The 20,740-nt window shown below is 43.9% G+C and overlaps 1 protein-coding gene across 2 annotated transcripts in view; it reads right to left on the bottom strand.

Annotated features, from left to right (window-relative positions):
- Positions 1–1,483: 1,483 nt before the first annotated feature.
- The window catches only part of LOC311113799 (protein jagged-1b-like), a 32,629-nt gene continuing 13,372 nt past the window's right edge, over positions 1,484–20,740 (bottom strand). Inside the window, exons 8-26 of one of the 2 annotated variants that reach the window (XM_084157113.1) lie at positions 19,411–19,524; positions 17,299–17,412; positions 15,885–15,998; positions 15,109–15,155; positions 14,361–14,534; positions 13,495–13,645; positions 12,358–12,522; positions 11,126–11,239; positions 8,098–8,211; positions 7,747–7,860; positions 7,205–7,321; positions 6,817–6,844; positions 6,339–6,424; positions 5,614–5,727; positions 5,101–5,210; positions 4,713–4,946; positions 4,370–4,498; positions 3,965–4,115; positions 1,484–3,659 (exon numbers count right to left, since the gene is read on the bottom strand). In XM_084157113.1, coding sequence (XP_084013239.1) covers positions 3,112–3,659; positions 3,965–4,115; positions 4,370–4,498; positions 4,713–4,946; positions 5,101–5,210; positions 5,614–5,727; positions 6,339–6,424; positions 6,817–6,844; positions 7,205–7,321; positions 7,747–7,860; positions 8,098–8,211; positions 11,126–11,239; positions 12,358–12,522; positions 13,495–13,645; positions 14,361–14,534; positions 15,109–15,155; positions 15,885–15,998; positions 17,299–17,412; positions 19,411–19,524 — 2,738 coding nt within the window. In that variant the 3' untranslated portion in view covers positions 1,484–3,111. The remainder of the gene's footprint in view (positions 3,660–3,964; positions 4,116–4,369; positions 4,499–4,712; positions 4,947–5,100; positions 5,211–5,613; positions 5,728–6,338; positions 6,425–6,816; positions 6,845–7,204; positions 7,322–7,746; positions 7,861–8,097; positions 8,212–11,125; positions 11,240–12,357; positions 12,523–13,494; positions 13,646–14,360; positions 14,535–15,108; positions 15,156–15,884; positions 15,999–17,298; positions 17,413–19,410; positions 19,525–20,740) is intronic. The other variant, XM_084157112.1, reaches the window with a different exon arrangement.

Raw genomic sequence — 20,740 nt, forward strand, 5'->3', positions numbered from 1 at the left:
GAACGACGAACTCTGAATTTTTGCATCCCAAAAGAATAAAAGGGGGAGGCCGCAATCACGAAAAGACGACTAAACGCCAACGTCCTCTGCTTCTACCCCAAATAATCTCCAGATCCGAAGAAGACTTTCACTACTTATCAGACTCCATCTTGTATGAGAAGTAGGCCATCCCTCTCCCCCCAATGACAAAGTTTGTGTAATTTGTATAACTGCAAATAAAACGCACATAAAATGCTACTTTCCCATTTTTCAACCGCAGCGTAATAGGTAGGGACAAATCTCAAAGTCAAGTGGGAGGAAAAAGCTTGCTTGTTTTTTTCCATTTGGAGTGATTCCTCTATAAATGCATTTGCAAGTGCCTCATTCTGTTTATTTAGGTGAAAGACAGGCTTGTTCCCACGCAGGTTAGGGCTGTGTACAGGCCTTTTAAACTCTCTGACATGTCTGCTGAGACTGTGCGTGCATGTGTGTGTGAGAGGACAGGGATGGTCGAGGCTCAGACAAAGTCGTCATTGTTCAATACTCAACAGCAAATGCGGCTCATCCGCCATATCGTCTAGTCTACACCCGCCGACTTACGCCACCAGACAGAACCTTTGCCCCAGAAAGCAATGGAAAACACACCAAAGACGAAGTTCTCTTTTTGTACAAAATATTTTAATAAATATTACTTTCCAAAACAAAACAAAATACTTATTGCCAGGAACAACCTCCCCCCCAAAAAATACTTTAATTCTCAAGTTCTTAACACACTAAAGTGAAATGTACAAACACTTTCTCTTCTATCATGATCTTAAGGGCAAACGATTGAAATAAAAAATTAAAACGTTTACAGCCTTGTGGTCTCCGATCTAAAAAGGCTGTGTGTCACATGACAGTTCTACAGTGTTCTTATTGGACCTCCTCTCTTCAAGTATCTCATTGGTCGAGTTTGTTTTGCATGGCCCGGTGAACAGAGTTTGCTCATTGTAGACCATTCCATTGGTCCTTAAGTGAAATCTCCACCCACCCAGGGCACCGGGCCATGCAAAACGAATTCCACCATTTATTAGAGTTCATTACCATATATGCAAAAAAATGATGCAAAGTAAGGACATTTTTTTCTGGCCCTGTTCTTGAAACTTTCTTTTGTTATGCTGTACATGCAAACATCAAGCTACCAAAAAAAAAAAAAGTTTCGTTCCCTTAAGTATTTAATTGGCAAGCAATGTGTCTGCCACATTTAGTTGTTTTAAATGACCCTGCAGCAGCAATATCATCCTCCATGTTATTTTGTCCTTTACCCTCCCATCCCATTTACATTTAAGTACTTACAAAAGAGTCCTGGCAAATATACCATAGAAATGGTTTCAAACAGACGTCGTTCAAAAACATGTTTTTTGGGGGGCCAAAAATGCCCATCCAATTGTTAAAAAATAAACTATTCTTTCAAGAACACTTTTGGCATTTATGAAACAAAGTGAGGTCCAAAAGTATTGGCTCTGTACTCCAGCACTTTAATGATACAATGACAGTGTTAAAGTGCAGACTGTCAGCTGTAATTTGAGGGTATTTTCATCCATTAATGTGGATGCTACCATGATTACGGAAAATCCTGAATGAATCATGAATAATGATGAGTGAGAAAGTTTGAGGAATAAATATCATACCCTCCCGAAAATTGTTATTCTCCCGTTATTGTAATGGTGAGAGGTTAGCATGTCTTAGGGTCTGATCTTTGTGCCTCCAACTTTCTCACTCATTATTATTCACAATTCATTCAGGATTATCTGTAATCATGGTAGCATCCACATTAATGTAGAAGTGTTCAGAAACATTCTTATTTACCATAAAAGTGACTCCAAAATGACATTACATTAACATTTAATTCATTTAGCAGACGCTCTTAACCAGAGCGACTTACAGTAGTGAGTGCATACATTTTCGTACTATTTTGTACTGTTCCCCCCGTGGGAATCAAACCACAACCCTGGCGTTGCAAGCGCAATACTCTACCAACTGAGCCACATGGGACATTATTTACCATTCAATTCTATTGGGCACAAAATAATCTGAAACTGCAACTGCATCCAACAAGTTTGTAGTCACAAGCTTGATGTAGTCATTGCGTGCTAGGAATATGGGACGAAATCCTAAACTTTTAACTACTTTAATACACAAGTGAATTTGTCCAAATTTTGGTTCCTTGAAATGCGTGGACCATGTACAAAAAGTGTGGTAATTTAAAAAAAGGTTCACCCAATATGGATGAAAATACCCTAAAATTAAAGCTGACCGTCTGTACTTTAACCTCAGTCATTGTATAATTTCAAAACCCAAAGTACTGTAGTACAGAGCAACAAACAAAAAAATGTCAATGTCCAAATACTTTGACCTCACTTTATATATTGAAACAATATTTTCATCAAAAATAAGGAAGTTGTAAGCTTACAAAGCTGTCAAACCTTCAAATCTAAACAATGCATATAAATAAAAGGAATGATATTTTAAGGCTCTTGATTATTAAGTTAATAAATCAAATATACACAATGATTAATAAAAAAATATTTACAGATCTATACAACATTCTACATTGACACAAATTCTTCATATCGGCAGCAACTGCTGACAGACTCAACCTGCCCCCAAACAAAAATAAATAATATTTTTTGATAGTTGCTGTGGTATGGTGATGCAGAAGCGCGTACAAATACAAAACCAGTTAGAGGCTAAACCCACATAAATATTCATCGTACACTTCGTAAGACTACTGGGAAAAAGCCTGTAAAAAGCCTTCGACAGCAGCTTACCAAACAACATAGAGATGTTCTTACACGTACATCGATATCTCCATTTAAAGAAGTGGCGCCTCGAAGCTAGCTAGTTTTGCAAAAGACCGCAAACAAACGCAGCACCCGGAAATCCAGCCAAACCACAGCCAACCGTTATTGCCAGTGTGAGCCAGCTTGTCGAAACATAAATTAAACACAGGGAAATTTGTCTTCTTTGTGAAGGGTAAATCACAACTTTTGATTCAAAAACGGTATCAACAACTTTGGAGCGCCCCTCAGTTGACCTTCCAACGATGATAAACCGGTTGAAGTGGCCGGGCCAAGGTCGCCAAGCTGTGCGCTATACAATGAATTCCATTCGGTTTAAGCTCTGCGCCGACTCCAAGTCTCTGTTGTCCTGTTTGTTAGTCCAGTTGGGGTGTTTGCCGGCCGTGCTGAGGGGCTGTGGGCTCCGCTCCTCCCGGTCCACTAGCGTATACGGCATCTGCCTGGGGAACCTAGCCTTCTGAAGCCTCTTCTCAGACTCCTCGTCATCCGAATGGTGGCTACCCACGTCGGAGTTGTTTGTTCTAATTTTGGCGTTGATAAGAGAGTTCTTGTCCTCGTAGTGATAGTGGTGGTGGTTGGGGTGTTCTTTAACTGGGGGTAGGCCGTTGGTCAGACCGTGTTTATCGATGGGGTTCTTGATCTGGTTGAGCTGCTCGCGCACGTTGTTGACCGCGTTGTTGGTGTCTTCGGCTGTCGTCGCTGGGGATGACAACTGGGTGTTGACACCCGTGTGGGTGCTGGGCTTCCGGCGCCGCTTGAGGCACCAGATAAACGCAGAGGCCACAGCCAGGAGCCAGATGACGATGACTACAGACACCAGCAGGGGAACCAGGTAGTCTGCTGGAAGGAGAAAGGGACGGAGGGAAGGCGTCAGTTATCAAAGACTAGAACGAATGAGGGAGACTCAGATATCAAAAACTATAGTCGAAGCAGAAGTTGACAGCAGCAGCAATGTCATCTTCTCCCTCTTCCCATTAACAATTTTGAATTGCAAAATTCCCCAAATACTTCAACCAGGATTTCTGGAAAACCTGGGAAATGCTCAGGAATATTTAAAAACTAGGTACATAAAACCATCCCAACACTAGTGAAGGTCAATGTCCTTGCAGAAATAAAAACTGGCTGCCTGTGCTCTGTGCTCTCACCATTGGGGTTGTGGCTCTGCCTCCTCTGGACACGGACCTCGACGATGGCTGTGATGATAGTGCTGTTGCCGTTTCGCTTGCTAACCAGGTCTATGAAATTGTCCGTGATCTCCTTGATGGGAGCCTTGCCTCTTCTGGGGTCCTCCGTCGACTAAAAAATAAAAAAGTAATTGAGTTCTAAGTCTTCGTACAAGCAAAGTAACTACTATGTAGACTAACTTCCATATATCACATTTGAAAGAATATTGAGTATACTGTGAGAAACAGGACAAATTCTTTAGTGAATGTAGTTATTCTTAGGATAAGAGTGTCTGCTAAATGACTAATGTATGTTTCAAAATGGCCATTTGCTTGTTCTTGATAATCATGGAATTGAGGGCAAAATTTGAGCCAAGCGGTACTCACGATGGCTACATGGATCTCGCTGGCAGTTGCCGATGGCTCGCAGGTCATGGACACGGAGTACTCCGATGAGAGGTTCCTCACCACATACAGACTCCTAAGCTCGCTACAGATGTGCTCAACAGTCAAGCCCTGCCACACACACACAGAGAGGTCAAAAGGTTCAACATATAAGTTCAAAGTATTGGCATCACAGTTCATCCAAAACTGCATACTGCTCCTAGTCTTACCAAGGTATATGAAATGCTGCCAAACTGGATGTGACAATATTTTGCCATTGGTTAAATTGACTTCCCAGTTTAAGTTAGAATACATTTCTATGATGATGTGGCTTGCGCCAACTCACCTGTGGCATGGTGTCCTTGTTGAAGGTGAAGGTGACGTTGGCACAGTTGCTCTCGGGGTGGCACTTGGCGTGGGTCGGGGGACTGTGGGAAGCCGACCAGCACTCGCCCTGGCTGGGGCATGGCTTGACGAAACAGCGCTCATCCCGGACGGGCACACACGTCTGACCGACCGGGCACTCGCCACCGCTGTGGCTTTTACTGTGGACCCGGCAGGATTTGGGACCGCACCAGATCTGGAGGGGGACAGGAATGTGGTCAACTGTGGTCAGAGGTGGTGAGAATGATGAGGTCATTCATTGCATAGCTAGCTCACATCACTATGGGGATGAAATATGGTACAAACAAAACAAAAAAAGCCAGCTTGTCGTAGAACCTGTGGTTTCGTACCTTTGTACAGGTGACCTTCCCATTGTGGCACTGGCAGGTGTTGCAATCGTCTTCCCATTTGGTCCCATCCACGGCCACCAGACCGTTGACAACACAGGGTCTCCCAGTAACTGCAAAGCAAGAGGCGGCCATTTTAGTCTCTCATCAAGATTGAACCTGAAACATTTGCTATAGATGCCCAAAATCGTAGATGTAGTGCGTTTTATTCAGGTTGACTGTTTACACCTACATCGACTCTTGTTAAGACTTAGGTTCTTGTGATGTTATGGTAATAAAGCTATTGTACCGTGCACTTATACTTTGTTTATCTGATGTCCTGTTTATAGTTAGGTAAACACCACCTAAAGAGCTATAGCACAAGGAACAAAAATTCAGACCAAGTTTCTGACTAAAATACAGTCCATTGTCATGCCAGAATCCAACAGGGATGATTACACTGCTGATCATGATGGGAAATGTATTTATTGAAGCCAGTATGAGCCTAGGCTCCAAAGGAACACATGGAGGTCTTACCTTCTTGGCATCTGGGGCCGGCCCTCCCTGGTGGACACAGGCAGCGGTAGCCGTTGATCTCGTCTACGCAGGTGGAGCCGAATGCGCAGGGCGACGACTGGCACTCGTTGATGTCTGAGGGAACAAGATTGGCAACTGTTAGGGTACTACTCTATTTCTGTCACTTCATCTGTTCATCAATCTATATGCATCGGTCCATCTATCCTACCGACTAACAGACTGAGTGACTACAAGTCAGACTTCCAAATGACACGTCTTGGAACCATTTTGCTGAGACTGATATTTCACAGAGCCACAGACCAAACTTTGCTAATTACAAACATATCAAACTATGCTAATTACATAGCAGTATAACTTAACCCCCCCCCCCCCGAAAAAACATTTGAAGATCAACAAATTCTTTCAAAACTCTACCCTAGTTTCATTCCTAGTCCTTGGTGCTAGTTAATAGTTGGACTAACTCTGGGTGGTCAAGTTATCATTGGGAATGAGTGCAGGTGATCAACCTCTCCATCTGAGCTCTCTTTAACTGGATCAAAGGGCTAACAGCAGCGTGAACTTATCTAGCCAACTTATAAGCCTCATCCTCCATTGTGTTGTCCTACAACCACCACCAAATCCAAGAGACTTAAACCCGATTTAGCCCCGACTTATCTGACTTTTGTCACAGCTTAAGAATAGTGAGGGGGGTGGGGGGGAGAGGAACGCAAAGGGTTAATACTCACTAATCCTGCAGTCTGGTCCGGCGAATCCCGCGGCACACTCACACCGGTACCAGTTATCTCCGTCCACACAGGTTCCACTGTTATAGCTGCAGAGAAAATGATAGAGAGAGACAGAGGTCAGGGGTCACAGCTCTTAACCAATAATAATTAACTAAATGGGTGGGAAATGTCTTAGAAAGGATCTAAATAAGCATCAGTCAGAATTCCCTCTGTATTAAATGATTTCACCACAAAAATATTGTTTCTTCAAAAGATACATTTATAGTATTCTTAAAATGGTGTTGGAAGAGGAGGAAGTGGAACAAGGTACAATGTCTGATTGTGAAGTCTTGAGCAAACAGGGTTATGTGAGTTGTTTGTGGCTCTTTGTTGACGCTGAGTATATACGCAAGTCTGTGTGTGTGTGTGTTATCAGCAGCAGGACATTCCTGAGGGAAGATATGTTTACTGGGCCTAATTTGGCTTGGGATTGACTTACCAAGGGTGGGGATTGCAGTCGTTGGAATCTGTAAAATGAGAAATAAAAGAAAGTTCAGTTAGACAGAGTGCACGTCAGAATACTAACTCAAGATGAATTTGTGGCTAGCTGAGAGGCCACGTGCCATTAATCAAAAAAATTAAACAAAAAAAAGTTTTTCCTATCGTTAACATTTAGCTAGATTAATTCTTTACATAAAGGACGAAGGCCAAACTGTGCAAATCTACTACGGCAAGTTAAAATGTAGTGCTACTGAATATTACACGGTTATCAAGTTGTTATGAACAGCTAATAGTGCACAAGACTACAATTCTCTACCAAATATGTATTACCTACCCCAGTTACTGGGACAAGTGAGGACACACATACACACTCTGGGGTCACTCACTTTGGTTGCAGGTCAGGCCCTCCCAGCCCTCTTTGCAGACGCAGGTGAAAGAGTCTCCACTGCCCACACAGGTGCCTCCGTTCTCACAAGGGCTAGGCAGACAGCTGCTGTTCTTAGCTAGAGAAGCAAACACAACCTTTAGCCAACATGCTAGCTAGCTGGAAAATGCTACACATTCAAACATTACCTTTAGCCATCCTGTTAGCCACCCAATGCTACATAGGCAAACACAACCTTTAGCCTACCTGCTAACTAGAAAATGCTGAATGGGCAAATGCAACCTTTAGCCTAGTTTTGGATCTAGCCTTTTGCTATACCACTAGTTAACAGAGGCAGCTACCTCAGCCACCACAGTTTAGCAATTCAATATCTAAACTAAGTGTTTTGTCAGACTCAAAATGTCTATTTTTAGGAATTTAAAATGTGCAGGACATTGCATTACTGTCAAATGTTGAGGGAAAACAAAATCATATAGTGGTTGTGGTGAATGCTCAAGTGGAATAGCATTAGCTGCAATAATATAGCACTGCCGGCTACGCTACCTATATTACAGGTGGCACCCTCCCATCCGGCGGCACACATGCATTTGAAGGTGTCCCCTTCATCGTAGCACGTTCCGCCATTGTTGCACGTAGCCTCGTCACACTGGCTCTCCCCTGGAAGTGAAAAAGACTACGTTAGCAACTGTTCATAGTCAATGTCAGGAAACCATTAGTCCCTAACACACATACCTGCATATATAGGTTTCATTTATGTACATAAACACACCCTTTCGAACACGTACAAGCATGCACACATGCTTACATCCCACCCACACTTCACAACACACATGGCCGCCCCAGGGAGAAAACAAAAAGCGTGCGCTACTGTAGTAAGGGGTAAGGGGGTCTTACTTGAGTGACATGTCTTGCCCTTCCATCCGTTCTTACACTCACAGTAGAAGTCGTTTACCAGGTCCCGGCACGTGCCGCGGTTGCGACAGGGGTTGATGTTGCAGTCGTCAATGTCTGAGGAGACAAGACGGAGACAAACATGAAATTTACAAAACAAAAAAACTGACTGTTCAGCATCTTCAAGGAGAAAGAAAAACAAGCAGGGGTTTTTCTGCCATTATAATACTTGGGCGGGCTGCCTAAAAGTTTTTTCCCGGGTCGCATAAGTCAAATTTTCAGGATGGAAAAACGCTTTAAGTGTCAAATTCAATGACTGAAACCAGATATAAAGTATGTAGAAAAGATAATGGATCTATTTTTTTATAATATGATCTTTGTTCGTTCTCAAATCCCCTAAATAAAAGCTAGACAGTCAGCGAGAATAGAAAATTCCCAAAATAATGAATTTAGCAGTATTCATTTTATGTTTGAGCAAAAGAACACAGCATTATCCATGGCAAAATGCATAGAATTGCACTGAGAAATTTGTAGAATTGCAGGAAATTGGCTTAAAAATTCCTCCACAATTTTCTCTAAAATGTAGCCGGCAACTAAATAACTTGTATATAACTTCAATAACATAATGTATTATCCACCGGTGGTTCAAAGAAAGTGAAAGCCATTATTCATATAAACAAATATGACTAAATAACAGTAGTGTGTGGTGAGAAGACAACTTTTCTTCTTTTTTTTCCCTTTTTTTTTGGGGGGGGGGGGAATGGATCAGCTTAATATTGCAGATAGATTGTATCTACTATCAATGTAATTGTCTGCATCAATATATATATATACACACTCACCTTTATTACTTTTCAACCCCACCATCCTTTCCCTACTTGGAGTAAATTAGTGAACAACAATGCCCATGCCTCTACTTCCGGTCTATACTTACTATCTACACCTTATGGACAGAGTTAATTTTACAATAATTCTATTATATATATCTATATATATATATATATATATATATATATAATTGTTTGTTTTTTTGCTCCTGATCTTCTTCTACTCTCAACCTCTCCGATCATTTTCATGATGTCCATCCGGTTTGCTTCTATATGCCATATCTTTCTAACTGTGCTCTTTCCCAAAAGCTCCCAACATACAACCTATATACTTATTATGGACACAGTATGCTTACATTATTAGCCATCTTTGTTATTATTTGTTGTTATTTGTTATTAGTCCCATCCTTCAACTCTATTCAATACCTCCCATCTATCTCTTAACACCATCCATATAGGATTTCTATTTGCCATATATATTTCAACCGTACTGTGATGTTTTACAAAAGTTCTGAACCTTTCTATTCTCATTGCTTCTACAGATTGTGAATTAAAAATAAACATTTTTGCTAAAAGTATTATATTATTGATTGATTGACTATGACTTTTCAGATCACCCAGTAATGCTATCTGCAAGGTTAGCTCCAGGTAAATATTGCAATCCTTTAGCCATTCCTGGACCTGTGTCCAAAAACAAGCTACAAATGGACAGAACCAAAACAAATGATCTAATGATTCTGTCTCTTCACAGAAAAATCTGCAGAGCTGGGAAGATTGTATCCCCCATATAAATAACATTCTATTGGTAGCAAGAATTTTATATAATAATTTAAATTGAAAGATTCAAATTTTTGAATCCGGTGTCGTTTTGCGTGTCAGTTCATAAACACTATGCCATGGGATCGGTATGTCAAAGATCTCTTCCAAACTATTTTGCAATCTATATGGGACGGCTGTCAATCCTTTGGTCCTTAAGTGAAACTGATATACTTTTTTATTTATCAGAGTTTTCCTTAACCAATTATGTTCTTTAATGCAAGGCCGACAGACAAGTTCCTTACTTTCTCCCCCTTCCACTTTCCTCTTCCACTTTTGCGGTAAGGCTGCAATTATTTGGTTGTAATTTTGGGTAGAGCAGACATTTCCATATGTTTTTGTTAGCTGCATGTGTGACATAACTCCACCAGTCCTACCGATGATATCATTTACGAAGATTATACCTTTTTTAAACTTTGTCAAAAAATAAAGTTTTTTTGTCAATTAGTATATTTGAATTTAACCACAATATTTGTTGCATTATTTGTTCTGTCGTTTCTGGAGGATTACATTGAAATTGCAACCAACTTTCTATGGCTTGTTTTAGAAATAGTGATATTTGGGAGATTATTTCCTTTTCAAATAACTGAAAGTGAGAGGTTGTAATCTGAATAAAGGGAAAAAGGCCTTTCTTGAACATTGGGTGAGACAATCTTACTAATTTGCTTGAGAACCAGTTCGGATTTAAGTATAACTTTTGTATGACTGAAGCTTTTAGTGATAGGTCTAATGCTTTAATATTTAACAATTTCTGTCCTCCGAATTCATATTTATTATATAAATATGCCCTTTTAATTTTGTCTGGCTTGCCGTTCCAAATAAAATTGAATATTTTTTTCTCATATAATTTAAAAAACTGTTCGCTAGGCATAGGCAAGACCATAAGCAAATAGGTAAACTGGGATAATACTAAAGAGTTAATCAGGGTGATTTTTCCACAAATTGACAGGTATTTTCCTTTCCATGGTAGTAAGATCTTATCTATTTTTGGTAACTTTCTATTAAAATGTATTGAAGTGAGATCATTTATTTCCTTTGGGATATGTATTCCGAGTATATCCACATCACCATCAGACCATTTTATTGGTAAACTACATGGTAATGTAAAATTTTTATTTTTTTGTGATCCAATACGTAATATAGTACATTTGTCATAATTTGGTTGTAATCCAGAGAGGTTAGAAAATGTATCTAAATCCTCTATGAGGCTGTGGAGGGATTCTAGTTGTGGATTTAAAAGAAAACATGAATCATCAGCGTACAATGACACCTTTGTTTTTAAGCCCTGTATTTCTAATCCTCTGATATTATTATTGGATCTGATTTTAATAGCTAACATCTCGATGGCCACAATAAATAGATATGCCGATAGTGGACAATTAACTTACTGTTCTTGCAGTTGGGTCCCTCCCAGCCCTCGGCACAGATGCACTGGTACAGGCTGACTTTGTCAATACACGTTCCCCCGTTCTGACACGGGCCGCTCTCACAGTCATTTATATCTGAGAGAGTGAGTGAAAGAAAGAGGAAAAATAAGCAAAAGTCTGAGAATATGCACAATATCAAGCCATGCAATCAAGGCGTGCACCATGAAATCCCTTCAAGGACTTACTTACCATTTCCAATTTTCTAGAGTTTCTTAGAACAAGTGAACAACTCGCATTGTTTCCACATTACACATTCAACGGAGGCCTTGCAGGTTCTCTAGTGCCCCATTTATTTTGGCTGTCGTCTCCGGTCAAGTAACCTCCCACCAATAGCCATTCCAAAAACTCCCTCTTCTGTCACCCAAAACCACAACAGAGAGCTTGGTGTTGGGTGTGTGTGCGTGGGAGAGACAAGGCCAGGCAGACTTCCTGGCTAAAGAGAATGAGAGTTAGGGGTGGAGAGGCATGGAGCCCCCCTCATTTAACAACTTCCCCACCCACTGACAGGCTAGCGAAGGCTGGGCAGGGTCATTAATCAAGGCCTGTGTCTGAGAGACAGCATAGGCCTCTCGCCTGGGGCCTCCAGTCCTTCATTAGAGCTGATAACCCAGTGACTGGCAGGGCCAGGGCTAGGCCGCCTGACCTCTCTGGGCTAGGGAGCCGGCGGCTAAAACGGCCATCCATTAAACAGGGAGCTAATAATTATCATCAAGGGGGTCACCACTCTCCCCTGAAAGAAGTGTTGGGGATAACAAAGTCTCCAAGTTTGGAGGGAGCAAGAGCACGCTTTGAACCCAAGGATGCGTGTGTCGTGACAGAGGGAGATCGCTTGTCAAGCGCCAGGAACGATTGCTATAACGGGGAGGGATATTCTTGTGGTGTACTTGTGGTCGGAGTGAAGGAGGGTTTGTAAAGAAGATCCACTTCTCAAGAAAGGCCCGTCCTCTACCTCTGCAATAACATTCTTCCTCCATTCTCTGCCCTCTCCACTTCAACCTCAATTCTGCCACATTTTCTCCTCTATCCATGCCTCCATCACACCCCCACATTGACCCCTTAATTCACACTTGAACCATCCACCATCTATCCAAGGCTCCATCCATCCATCCACCTCCCTAGCCATCCTCCATTCAGCCATTCATCCACCGTTCTTCACCTCTTGGTGGAACTGGTGGAGTGTAGGGGTCACTTACTCTCATGGCAGTAGGTCCCGGTGAAGCCCTCCTGGCACTCGCAGCTGAACTGGCCCCCAGCCTGGCTCCGGCAGCGCCCGTGGGGCCCGCACACGTTGGACGAAATCAGACGCACGCCCCCAGGGGTGCTGTTGGATGCCACGGCAACCGTGCAGCTGTCAATCACTGAGGGAGAGAGACCGGGCGAGGTTAGGACAGTGTGCATATATGGCAATCACAAATGTTGATATCTATTGCACAGAACTGACGTTGCCACACATCATATAAACCTTCACAAGTGCTTTGGCTGCTACACCTTCCAAAAAATAAATATTCAACAGATACAACACATGCCAAGGCCCTCCTAATTTATTCAGTCTGGTGTGTGTTTAGATACAAGTAGTTAACTAAATACAAGGGTAAAAACCCTTATCACACTGTGTCGTAATTACTCTCTCAAAAATGCGCACGCACACACGCCAGTGAGAAAATGAAGGGGGTCTATCGAGTATTTAGCCCCATGTAGCTCAGTTCGTAGAGCATGGATAAGTCACTCTGGATAAGAGAGTCTGCTAAATGACTAAAATGTAAAAATGTAAAGAACACACACAGAGCACTTCACAGTTTGTCAGATTATTCTGGGGCGTTTTGGAGAGACGAACAAAGTCCAGTAGGGAAGGGAGGAAAAATTTAAGAAGCAGAGGCAATTTGTCAGAAGGAGGAGGGGGGCGGTGGGGGTTCTTGAAGGGAGTGTCTTGTCAAAAAAGTATTCTGGCAGCAGTAGCGGCTCGAAGACAAGAAACCAAATCTTAACCCATGGTAACGAGGCCCTGGGGGACCGGCGGAGAACGGGTTAGCGCCACGCGGGCTTGCTAACCCTAGGTCTTCACACACAATGGTGTGACACACACACCCAGCATAATGGCCTTGAGTTAGCGGATTAGATTACAGGCTCTGCTCGGCTAAAAAGCCCCCCTCTCAGATTTACAGTTGGCTATAAAAAAAGCAAAGTGAGACGAGTGACCTCAAATATTTGGTGTTACCTTTCATTAGCATTAGCCAAGCTAGCCGAAACTGGCTAGGCTAACACTGAAAACCAACAGACTTTTACAGCACTGTAAAGACTGCACAAGGCTAAAGCAAAAAGCTAATATGAACCTTGGCAGGGTGTGGTACGACAGTGGTCCTTCAAATGGGAACAGTTCTTGCCCTCGTAGTCTTCGGGACATTTGCAGAAGTAATCGGTAGCCAGGTTGAAACACTGGGCCCCGCTTTGACACGGGCTCGGCATGCAGTAGTCGATATCCAGCTGAGAAGGTGAGAACAGAAACAGAATGGTTTAGACATAAGCCATGTAAAGTAATACCTGCTATTTTACCTTTTCCATAATAACCTATTGTAGACTTCACCACGGAAACCTGCTAAAGAACCATAAACAAACGCTTAGCGGTGGGGGAGGCGGGAAAAGAGAAGACAGACTTAGCCCAGACAGAAGGTTCACAAGTGTTAACAAGCGCAACAAAGCTCTGGTTTAGAGTTGCAAAGAGAAACGATCGCAGAGCGAAACGCAGGTGCGATTACAGTGGGGCGAAAGGTAGCACCAAAAAAACAAACAGAACGGGGGAAAAAAGGGGGGAAACAATTGAAGAGGAGGATATCAATGAAAACAGATCATGGTGAGGAGATTCACGCAGTCAAGGAAAGTTGGCCCTAACCACCGATCTAGGATCAGATTACCCCATCTCCAATCCTAACCTTAACCATTAAAAGTATGGGGAAATACTGTATCTGACCGTGGATCAGTGGTTTGAGGTGACTGCAACTTACTCTGGATTTACTCAAGATAAATTGGCCCTAACCACAGATTTAGGATCAGATTATACTACCTCCAATCCTAACCATAAACCATTACCAGGATGGAGCAATATCTGCTCCTGGATCAGTGTTGTGGTTTGAGGTGACTTGGACCATCTCTGGGTGGGCTCTGGGCACAGTGAGGGGGTGTGGTGCCAATCTCTGCTCACCTGACAGAAGTTGCCAGAGAAACCGGGCAGACACAGGCACTGGAAGCCGTTGACCTCATCCTTGCAACGGCCACCGTTCAGGCACGGGCCACTGGCGCACTCGTCTATGTCCTTCTCGCAGTGCTCGCCCCCGAAACCCGACAGACACACACAGCGGTACCCGTTCACCATGTCCTAGGGAGGGGAGGAAAACAGAGAAAGGAAAAAGAGAGAACAGGGTGTTGGGGGTGAGTGTGGGAGGTACGGAACAGGGCGGTGAGGAAAACAAGCCATTGTGAAAGGGTTGGAAAAGAATTAAGACAGATTTCTTTTTCCTGGCAGGGGACGAGAATGTTTATGGTAATCTGATCTATTGTAGTCATGAAGACCTTCCGCCTATTCCCTCCCTCCCTCCCTCCCTCCCATTCTCCCGTCCTCCACAAGCATTCATGTCTTTCTGCCCCCCTCTTTGTTAGCATTGCCCGAGCAACTCTGTCATGTCTGTGTTCTGAAAGCAGTTTGCCATTTTAAAAACTGCCATAAAAGGGAAAAAGGGGCAGAAAGAGGGGAAGGGGGGAGAGAAAGAAGCCAAAAACAACTCTAATATGCCAGGAAGTGTCCGAAATATGTAAATTGCCCAGGACCGGTACATTCCGGTAAAATAAGAAAACATCTGTGTCCCAAATGGCACCCATGATAGGGTTCTGGTCAAAAGTAGTGCAATATATAGGGAATAGGATGCCATTTGGGAGGAATCCAATAAACATACCTTGCAGGTTCCCCCATTTTGACACTGGTCCTGGCAGTCATTGATATCTGCGGAAACAATTTGTAACAATACAAAATAAGAAAATAAAAAATATATAAATTATGTATACAATTTGAGCTCCGCTGAGGCGAGGCCTTGATAAGACTTTCTTGTCAAAATTTCCTGCAAGCTTTCCTCAAGATAAGCCTTGTTTGAGAATGGGTGGGGGGAAAAAGGTGCGATTCAGTCGTGCCTCGGTGCGCTGGGGCTTCACACGATTGTTCGAGCCCCCACGTTATCTGGACGTGATCGTCTGCCCGGCTGTGCAAGCAGACAATAACTCCAGATAAAATATATATATCATTTTTTTGTTGTTGATGTCGTCCATTTTCAGACTGACCACTCCAGAACTAGTAGTCCAGGTCCAAAAAACACTGAGCCAGCCTCAGTCCTAGCCTTCATTGTCATGAACTCACTTCCAAAACTGGCCCTAGAACAGTTGTTTAAAGTTGCTACTGGCACTTGACAGTGCCATTGCTTCATTGTAGAACAGGGGTGTGCAACTTTGGACTCTAGAGATTGAATGGCAGGGTGAGCAGGCTTTTGTTCTACCCCGGCACGAACACACTTCAACTAATCATGCTTTCAATTGCCAACCATGATTAGTTGATTAGCTGAATTACCCATGTTAGCGCTGGGCTGGAACAAAAGCCTGCATCCCCCGCTGCTCCCTGGAACCAGACTTGCCCACCCCTGCATTAAAACAAGCAACAGGCTTTTTCATTGAAAACACTCACTGGTGTCACAGTTCTGGCCCATCCAACCGGGGAGGCACTCGCAGAAGTACCCTCCAATCAGGTTGCGGCAGGAGTTGGCATTCAGGCAGGGGTCGCCTTCGCACTCATTGGCGTCTGAAACCCATAAAATCAAACAGGTGAGAAAGACACAGATAGAGAAAAAGGAACATTTAATTCCTTCATTCCTCTTACAGGGCATTGGCCTGCGACTGTGAGGTGTCGGCAGCCATAGGATTAGAATTTAGAATGGTTTCCCCAGTCACCCTCCCATTGACTTGGGGATGCCTATTCTAAGAATTCAATTTCTATGGTATTTTCTGGTGGTCTGCTGTGGTTTGCATTCAAACTGCGTCGGAGCCAGTCCCCATGGCGAAAGGCAATTGGGGACAAACAAACACAAATGTGCCGGGGGGGGGGGGGGGGGGAGTGGTGGATCAAGGCAGCAGTGAAGAGTTAGTGGCACCCATCCTCTCGCTCCTCACACTAAGAAGGGGTGAGGAAGTGAGAGAGGAGAAGGAGGAGTAAGAAGGAGTGGGGGGAGGGGTAGTTGTTAGTGGATTAAAGCAGGAGTGATTAGAGTTAGTGGCACCCATCCTCTCGCTCCTCATTCTAAGCCCTTTAAACACACTGCCATTCCTCAAAGGATGATCCCCCGGCTTAGGAAACCCCACTTTATCCCTGCCCCGAGGATTCCCAAAAGTAGCCATGGAATGGAATGCCGAAGGAACTTTGCCCCATCCTGGCATGCCCGTTTCTAAATCTTCACACTAGAGCGCCACCAAAAGACAAGGGTGGTATGACGAAGAGGAAGATGAATTTGCACTTAAAAGCTTTTTTAAGGTTCGTTTTGAGATTTCACCCCCTAATGGTTAAGGTTCAGATTTGGAGAGTGTAAACTGGTCCTAGATCTGTGCCCTAAGGACATCCTCTAATTGTAGCAAGGTTGTTAGAAGTTGCCCTCAACCACAGATATAGGAAACTAACTTTAACCATTAGAGAGAAGAAGAGATATTTGACACTGTATCAATGGGTCAAATACAGTATATAATCTACCAACTCCGTAGTGGGCATAGAGATCAATATAGTACTCTCTCTATGGTAGTAGGATATAGAATATATAGCTGGTAGTGGGATAGAGAAGGACTAGGTTGATGTTGTTGTGAGATAGACGGTAGAGGTTTGTAGGATATACGAGTACTCAGTCGTTTCTGTGATAGAGGGGATACAGTAGAGGAGTTGCATGGGGTTTGTGGGATATCGGAGGTATACAGTTTTTAGGATAGAGGATGAATGAGAGATCAGTGGTTCCAACTAGATGGCCAAGCTGCAAAGTCAGACTTCGCAACTAGGCCAGATAGTGACGACCGTATGATAGAGGAGGTGCGGGGTGTTATGGGATAGAGGACTGACTGACCGATGAGGCAGGTCTTGCCGCTCCACTGGGAGGGACAGGTGCACTTGAAGCCGTTGACCTGGTCCTGGCAGGTGCCTCCGTGGCCACAGGGGTTGGGGAAACACTCGTCCACATCTGGAGGGAGGGAGGAGAGGGAATAAGTGTGTTACGACTACATGTGGAATGTCAAATCAAGTCCATGACTATGGCTAGGTCTCTAGCGCTTGAAAGGCTGATCGCAACATAATGACACAAAATACATTTACATTTTTAAAGTCATGTCCCCGCAGTTAGACTTTTCCTAAATAAGTCTATACAACACACTGTGGTTGTTAGAATCTTAACCCCTATTAATATCAGAAAAATAACTGGAGTTAACCAGTTTTAGGAGGGCATGTCATTTTTTTGTATGGTTTCCGCCCGTTGCCCCTCCATCTCCCGATAGTAGGGCCTGCTCCCCTCCATCTCCCGATAGTAGGGCCTGCTCCCCTCCATCTCCCGATAGTAGGGCCTGCTCCCCTCCATCTCCCGATAGTAGGGCCTGCTCCCCTCCATCTCCCGATAGTAGGGCCTGCTCCCCTCCATCTCTCGACAGTTGAACGTGTTGTGCACAGTTGATAATCCCCCTGATAATTGCCTCGAAACTGAACCTAAACTATAACTAAATTAATTTCACACATAAGAGACGAAAAAAAGTAAATTATGATGGGGGTAAATGGGTTGATGAGCGAGGGGAAGCGAACAATGCATATTTATGTAATGACCAGTTGTGAATGAAGAACAGGGCGGGCCATTCTATTGTATTCATCTTTTCAAATTATAATCTCAAAAAGGTAGCGGAGAAATGTCAACACGGACAACTTCTTCATGTCACGGTCATTGGCGAACAAGTTGGTTGCAAAGAAAACAAGCCTGGTCGGCACCATGAACAAAGCGAGACGGGAGCTCCCTCCCTCTGCGCAAAACAAGGCACCTGCACAGCAGCAGTACTCTCCAACAGTGCTGAAGAGTGTCAAGTCAACACTCACACTTTACCAATGCAAGGCAAGAAAGAACGTTTGTGTCATGAGCGCCATGCATCCAACAGTTGCCATCAACAGGGACACAAAGACCGAACAAAGGTATTTCAAAATTAGGCTACATAATACGCATTCAGTGGTGTAAAGTAAGTAAGTAAAAATACTTTGAAGTACTACTTAAGTATTTTGGGGGTATCTGTACTTTTGATATTTTTTACACCACTACATTCCTAAAGAAAATATGTACTTTTTACTTCCATACATTTTGAATGCTTAGCAGGACAGGAAAATGGTCTAATTCACGCACTTATCAAGAGAACTGCCTCTGATCTGGCGGTCTCACTAAACACAAATCCTTAGTTTGTGAATGATGTCAGTGTTGGATTGTGCCCCTGGCTATCCCCACCCCCAAAAAAGAATATCATACCATCTGGATTGCTTAATATAAGGAATTTGAAATGATCTATAGCATTTACTTTTACTTTTGATTCTTAAGTATATTTAAAACCAGATACTTTTAGACTTTCACTCGAGTAGTATTTTCCTGGGTGAAATTCACTTGAGTCATTTTCAATTAAGGTATCTTTACTTTTACTCAAGTAGGACAATTGGGTATTTTTTCTACCACTGTACGCGTCGCCATATATAGATCCACTTATACAATGCATTATGCTCTTCTGTATCACACGTGTTGTTTTTCCTATGAGAAAATGATCCTAATGTTCTCTCCTTCCTGTTATTCCATAGGTTGTTGTGGATTGTTTGGATCAGATGGCACGGCTGTACACAGCGAAAGGAGGAACCTGCCACTGTGTTCTACAACATGCTCGACTTGGCTGCTATCAACGCACGCGTGTTGTTCAAGCAGTGCATGAACACCATGAGCAGGCGAGACTTCATCATGAGTCTGGCGCCCGGGCGACGCGAGAGACATACGAGGGCCAAGGCAGCAGCAAAGATTCCACGCGAGCCGTTGCGCGAGCCAAGGAGAAACGAGGCCAGGCTTTTCTAGTGCTAGAGGCCGGTGAATGTACAAGGGTAAACCCACTGAGTATAATATTGCATTTAAAATTACCTAAACCTCAGGTATTACATACTATAATGAATTACTTACTGATGCTGCAGGAGGGGCCACTCCAGCCGGGGGCACACTGGCACTCAAAGCCCTGACTGGTCTCCACACAGCTCCCTCCGTTAAAACAGGGCTCCGACAGACAGGCATGTTCTGCTATGGACCGAGAGAGAGAGAGAGACAGACAGCGAGCGAGAGAGAGAGAGAGTAAAAGGGAAAGGGATGGGAGAGAAAGAAAGAAGGGGAGGTGGAGAACAGATAGAGAGGTAGATAGAGCGGGTAGAAGAGAGAGAGAGAGAGAGTTAAACTCCTAAACTCCGTTAGTTCTCACACTGCAGGAGGGTGGGGTGGGTTTTCCCCTCGCTGCTGTCGGTTCCCAGCGGCTCTCTCTGGCCCAGCTAGGCTACAGCCAGTGGAGTGGAAAGCCCCTTTGACCTCTCACTAACCAGCTCTGGACCACACCGCAAGACGAGGTGCGAGAGAAGGAGGGAGAGATAAAGGAGAGTGCTGAGTGCAAGAGAAATAAACAGAACAAGAGAAAGAATGACATTTCTCACTGAGGAAAAAGACAACCAGACAAAGAATAAAATACACAGAAAGAAAGTGAGAGACACAGAGAAAGAGGGAGAGAAAGACTGAGGGTCCGTTCCCCCACTAGGCCTACGTCGTTAGAAAAAACAAACACAAAAAAAACATCCCCTCTCCCATTTCACTCTCACTAGCCCCCCAGGGCCCTAGCCTTTAAGCGTTAACTCTAGCCAGCTAGCAGGAAATCGTCTGTCATGGCATGTTGACCCGCAGAGCGACGCGCCGTGACTTCCACCCGAGCGCAAATCATTGTCCATCCCTCCGCGGGAGGACGAGAGAAGACAGGAGGGAAGAGAATAGCAAACTCACAAGTCACGACGGATTCCTCCGCTCAAATCAATTAATGCTCTGCATTCTTTGGCCGGCAGACCGAGGCTGCGTCCCAAATGACCAGAGCCCTATTGACCCTGGTCAAATGTAGTGCACTAAATAGGATGCCATTTGGGACTCGCCCCAAGGGGGAGGCGAGAGGGAGATGACTGTTGATTGGTGTCAGCGGGCTAGGGGCAGGGGAGGAAGAGAGGGATAGAGGGAGGGAGAGAAGGAGCATAGGAGGGGGGTTTAATGTTGTTGGGTCTGGCTGGGAGAGAAAAAGAAAAGGAGAATTCAGGCTTGGCTGGAAGCTGGAATCCCCCTCTTCTCTCCCTCCATCCTCCACTCCCTCCCTCGCTCTCAAGATGACCGGCGATAGTTTTCAAACCCTCGCTACAAACAGAGGTGGCAACTGTCCCAGACTAACACAGAGCGGGCGTGTTTGACTGCCAACGCCTACAGGGAGCTTCCC

The sequence above is a fragment of the Coregonus lavaretus genome, assembly GCF_964263955.1.
Source record: "Coregonus lavaretus genome assembly, chromosome: 40".
In the NCBI taxonomy this organism is placed as follows: Eukaryota; Metazoa; Chordata; class Actinopteri; order Salmoniformes; family Salmonidae; genus Coregonus; species Coregonus lavaretus.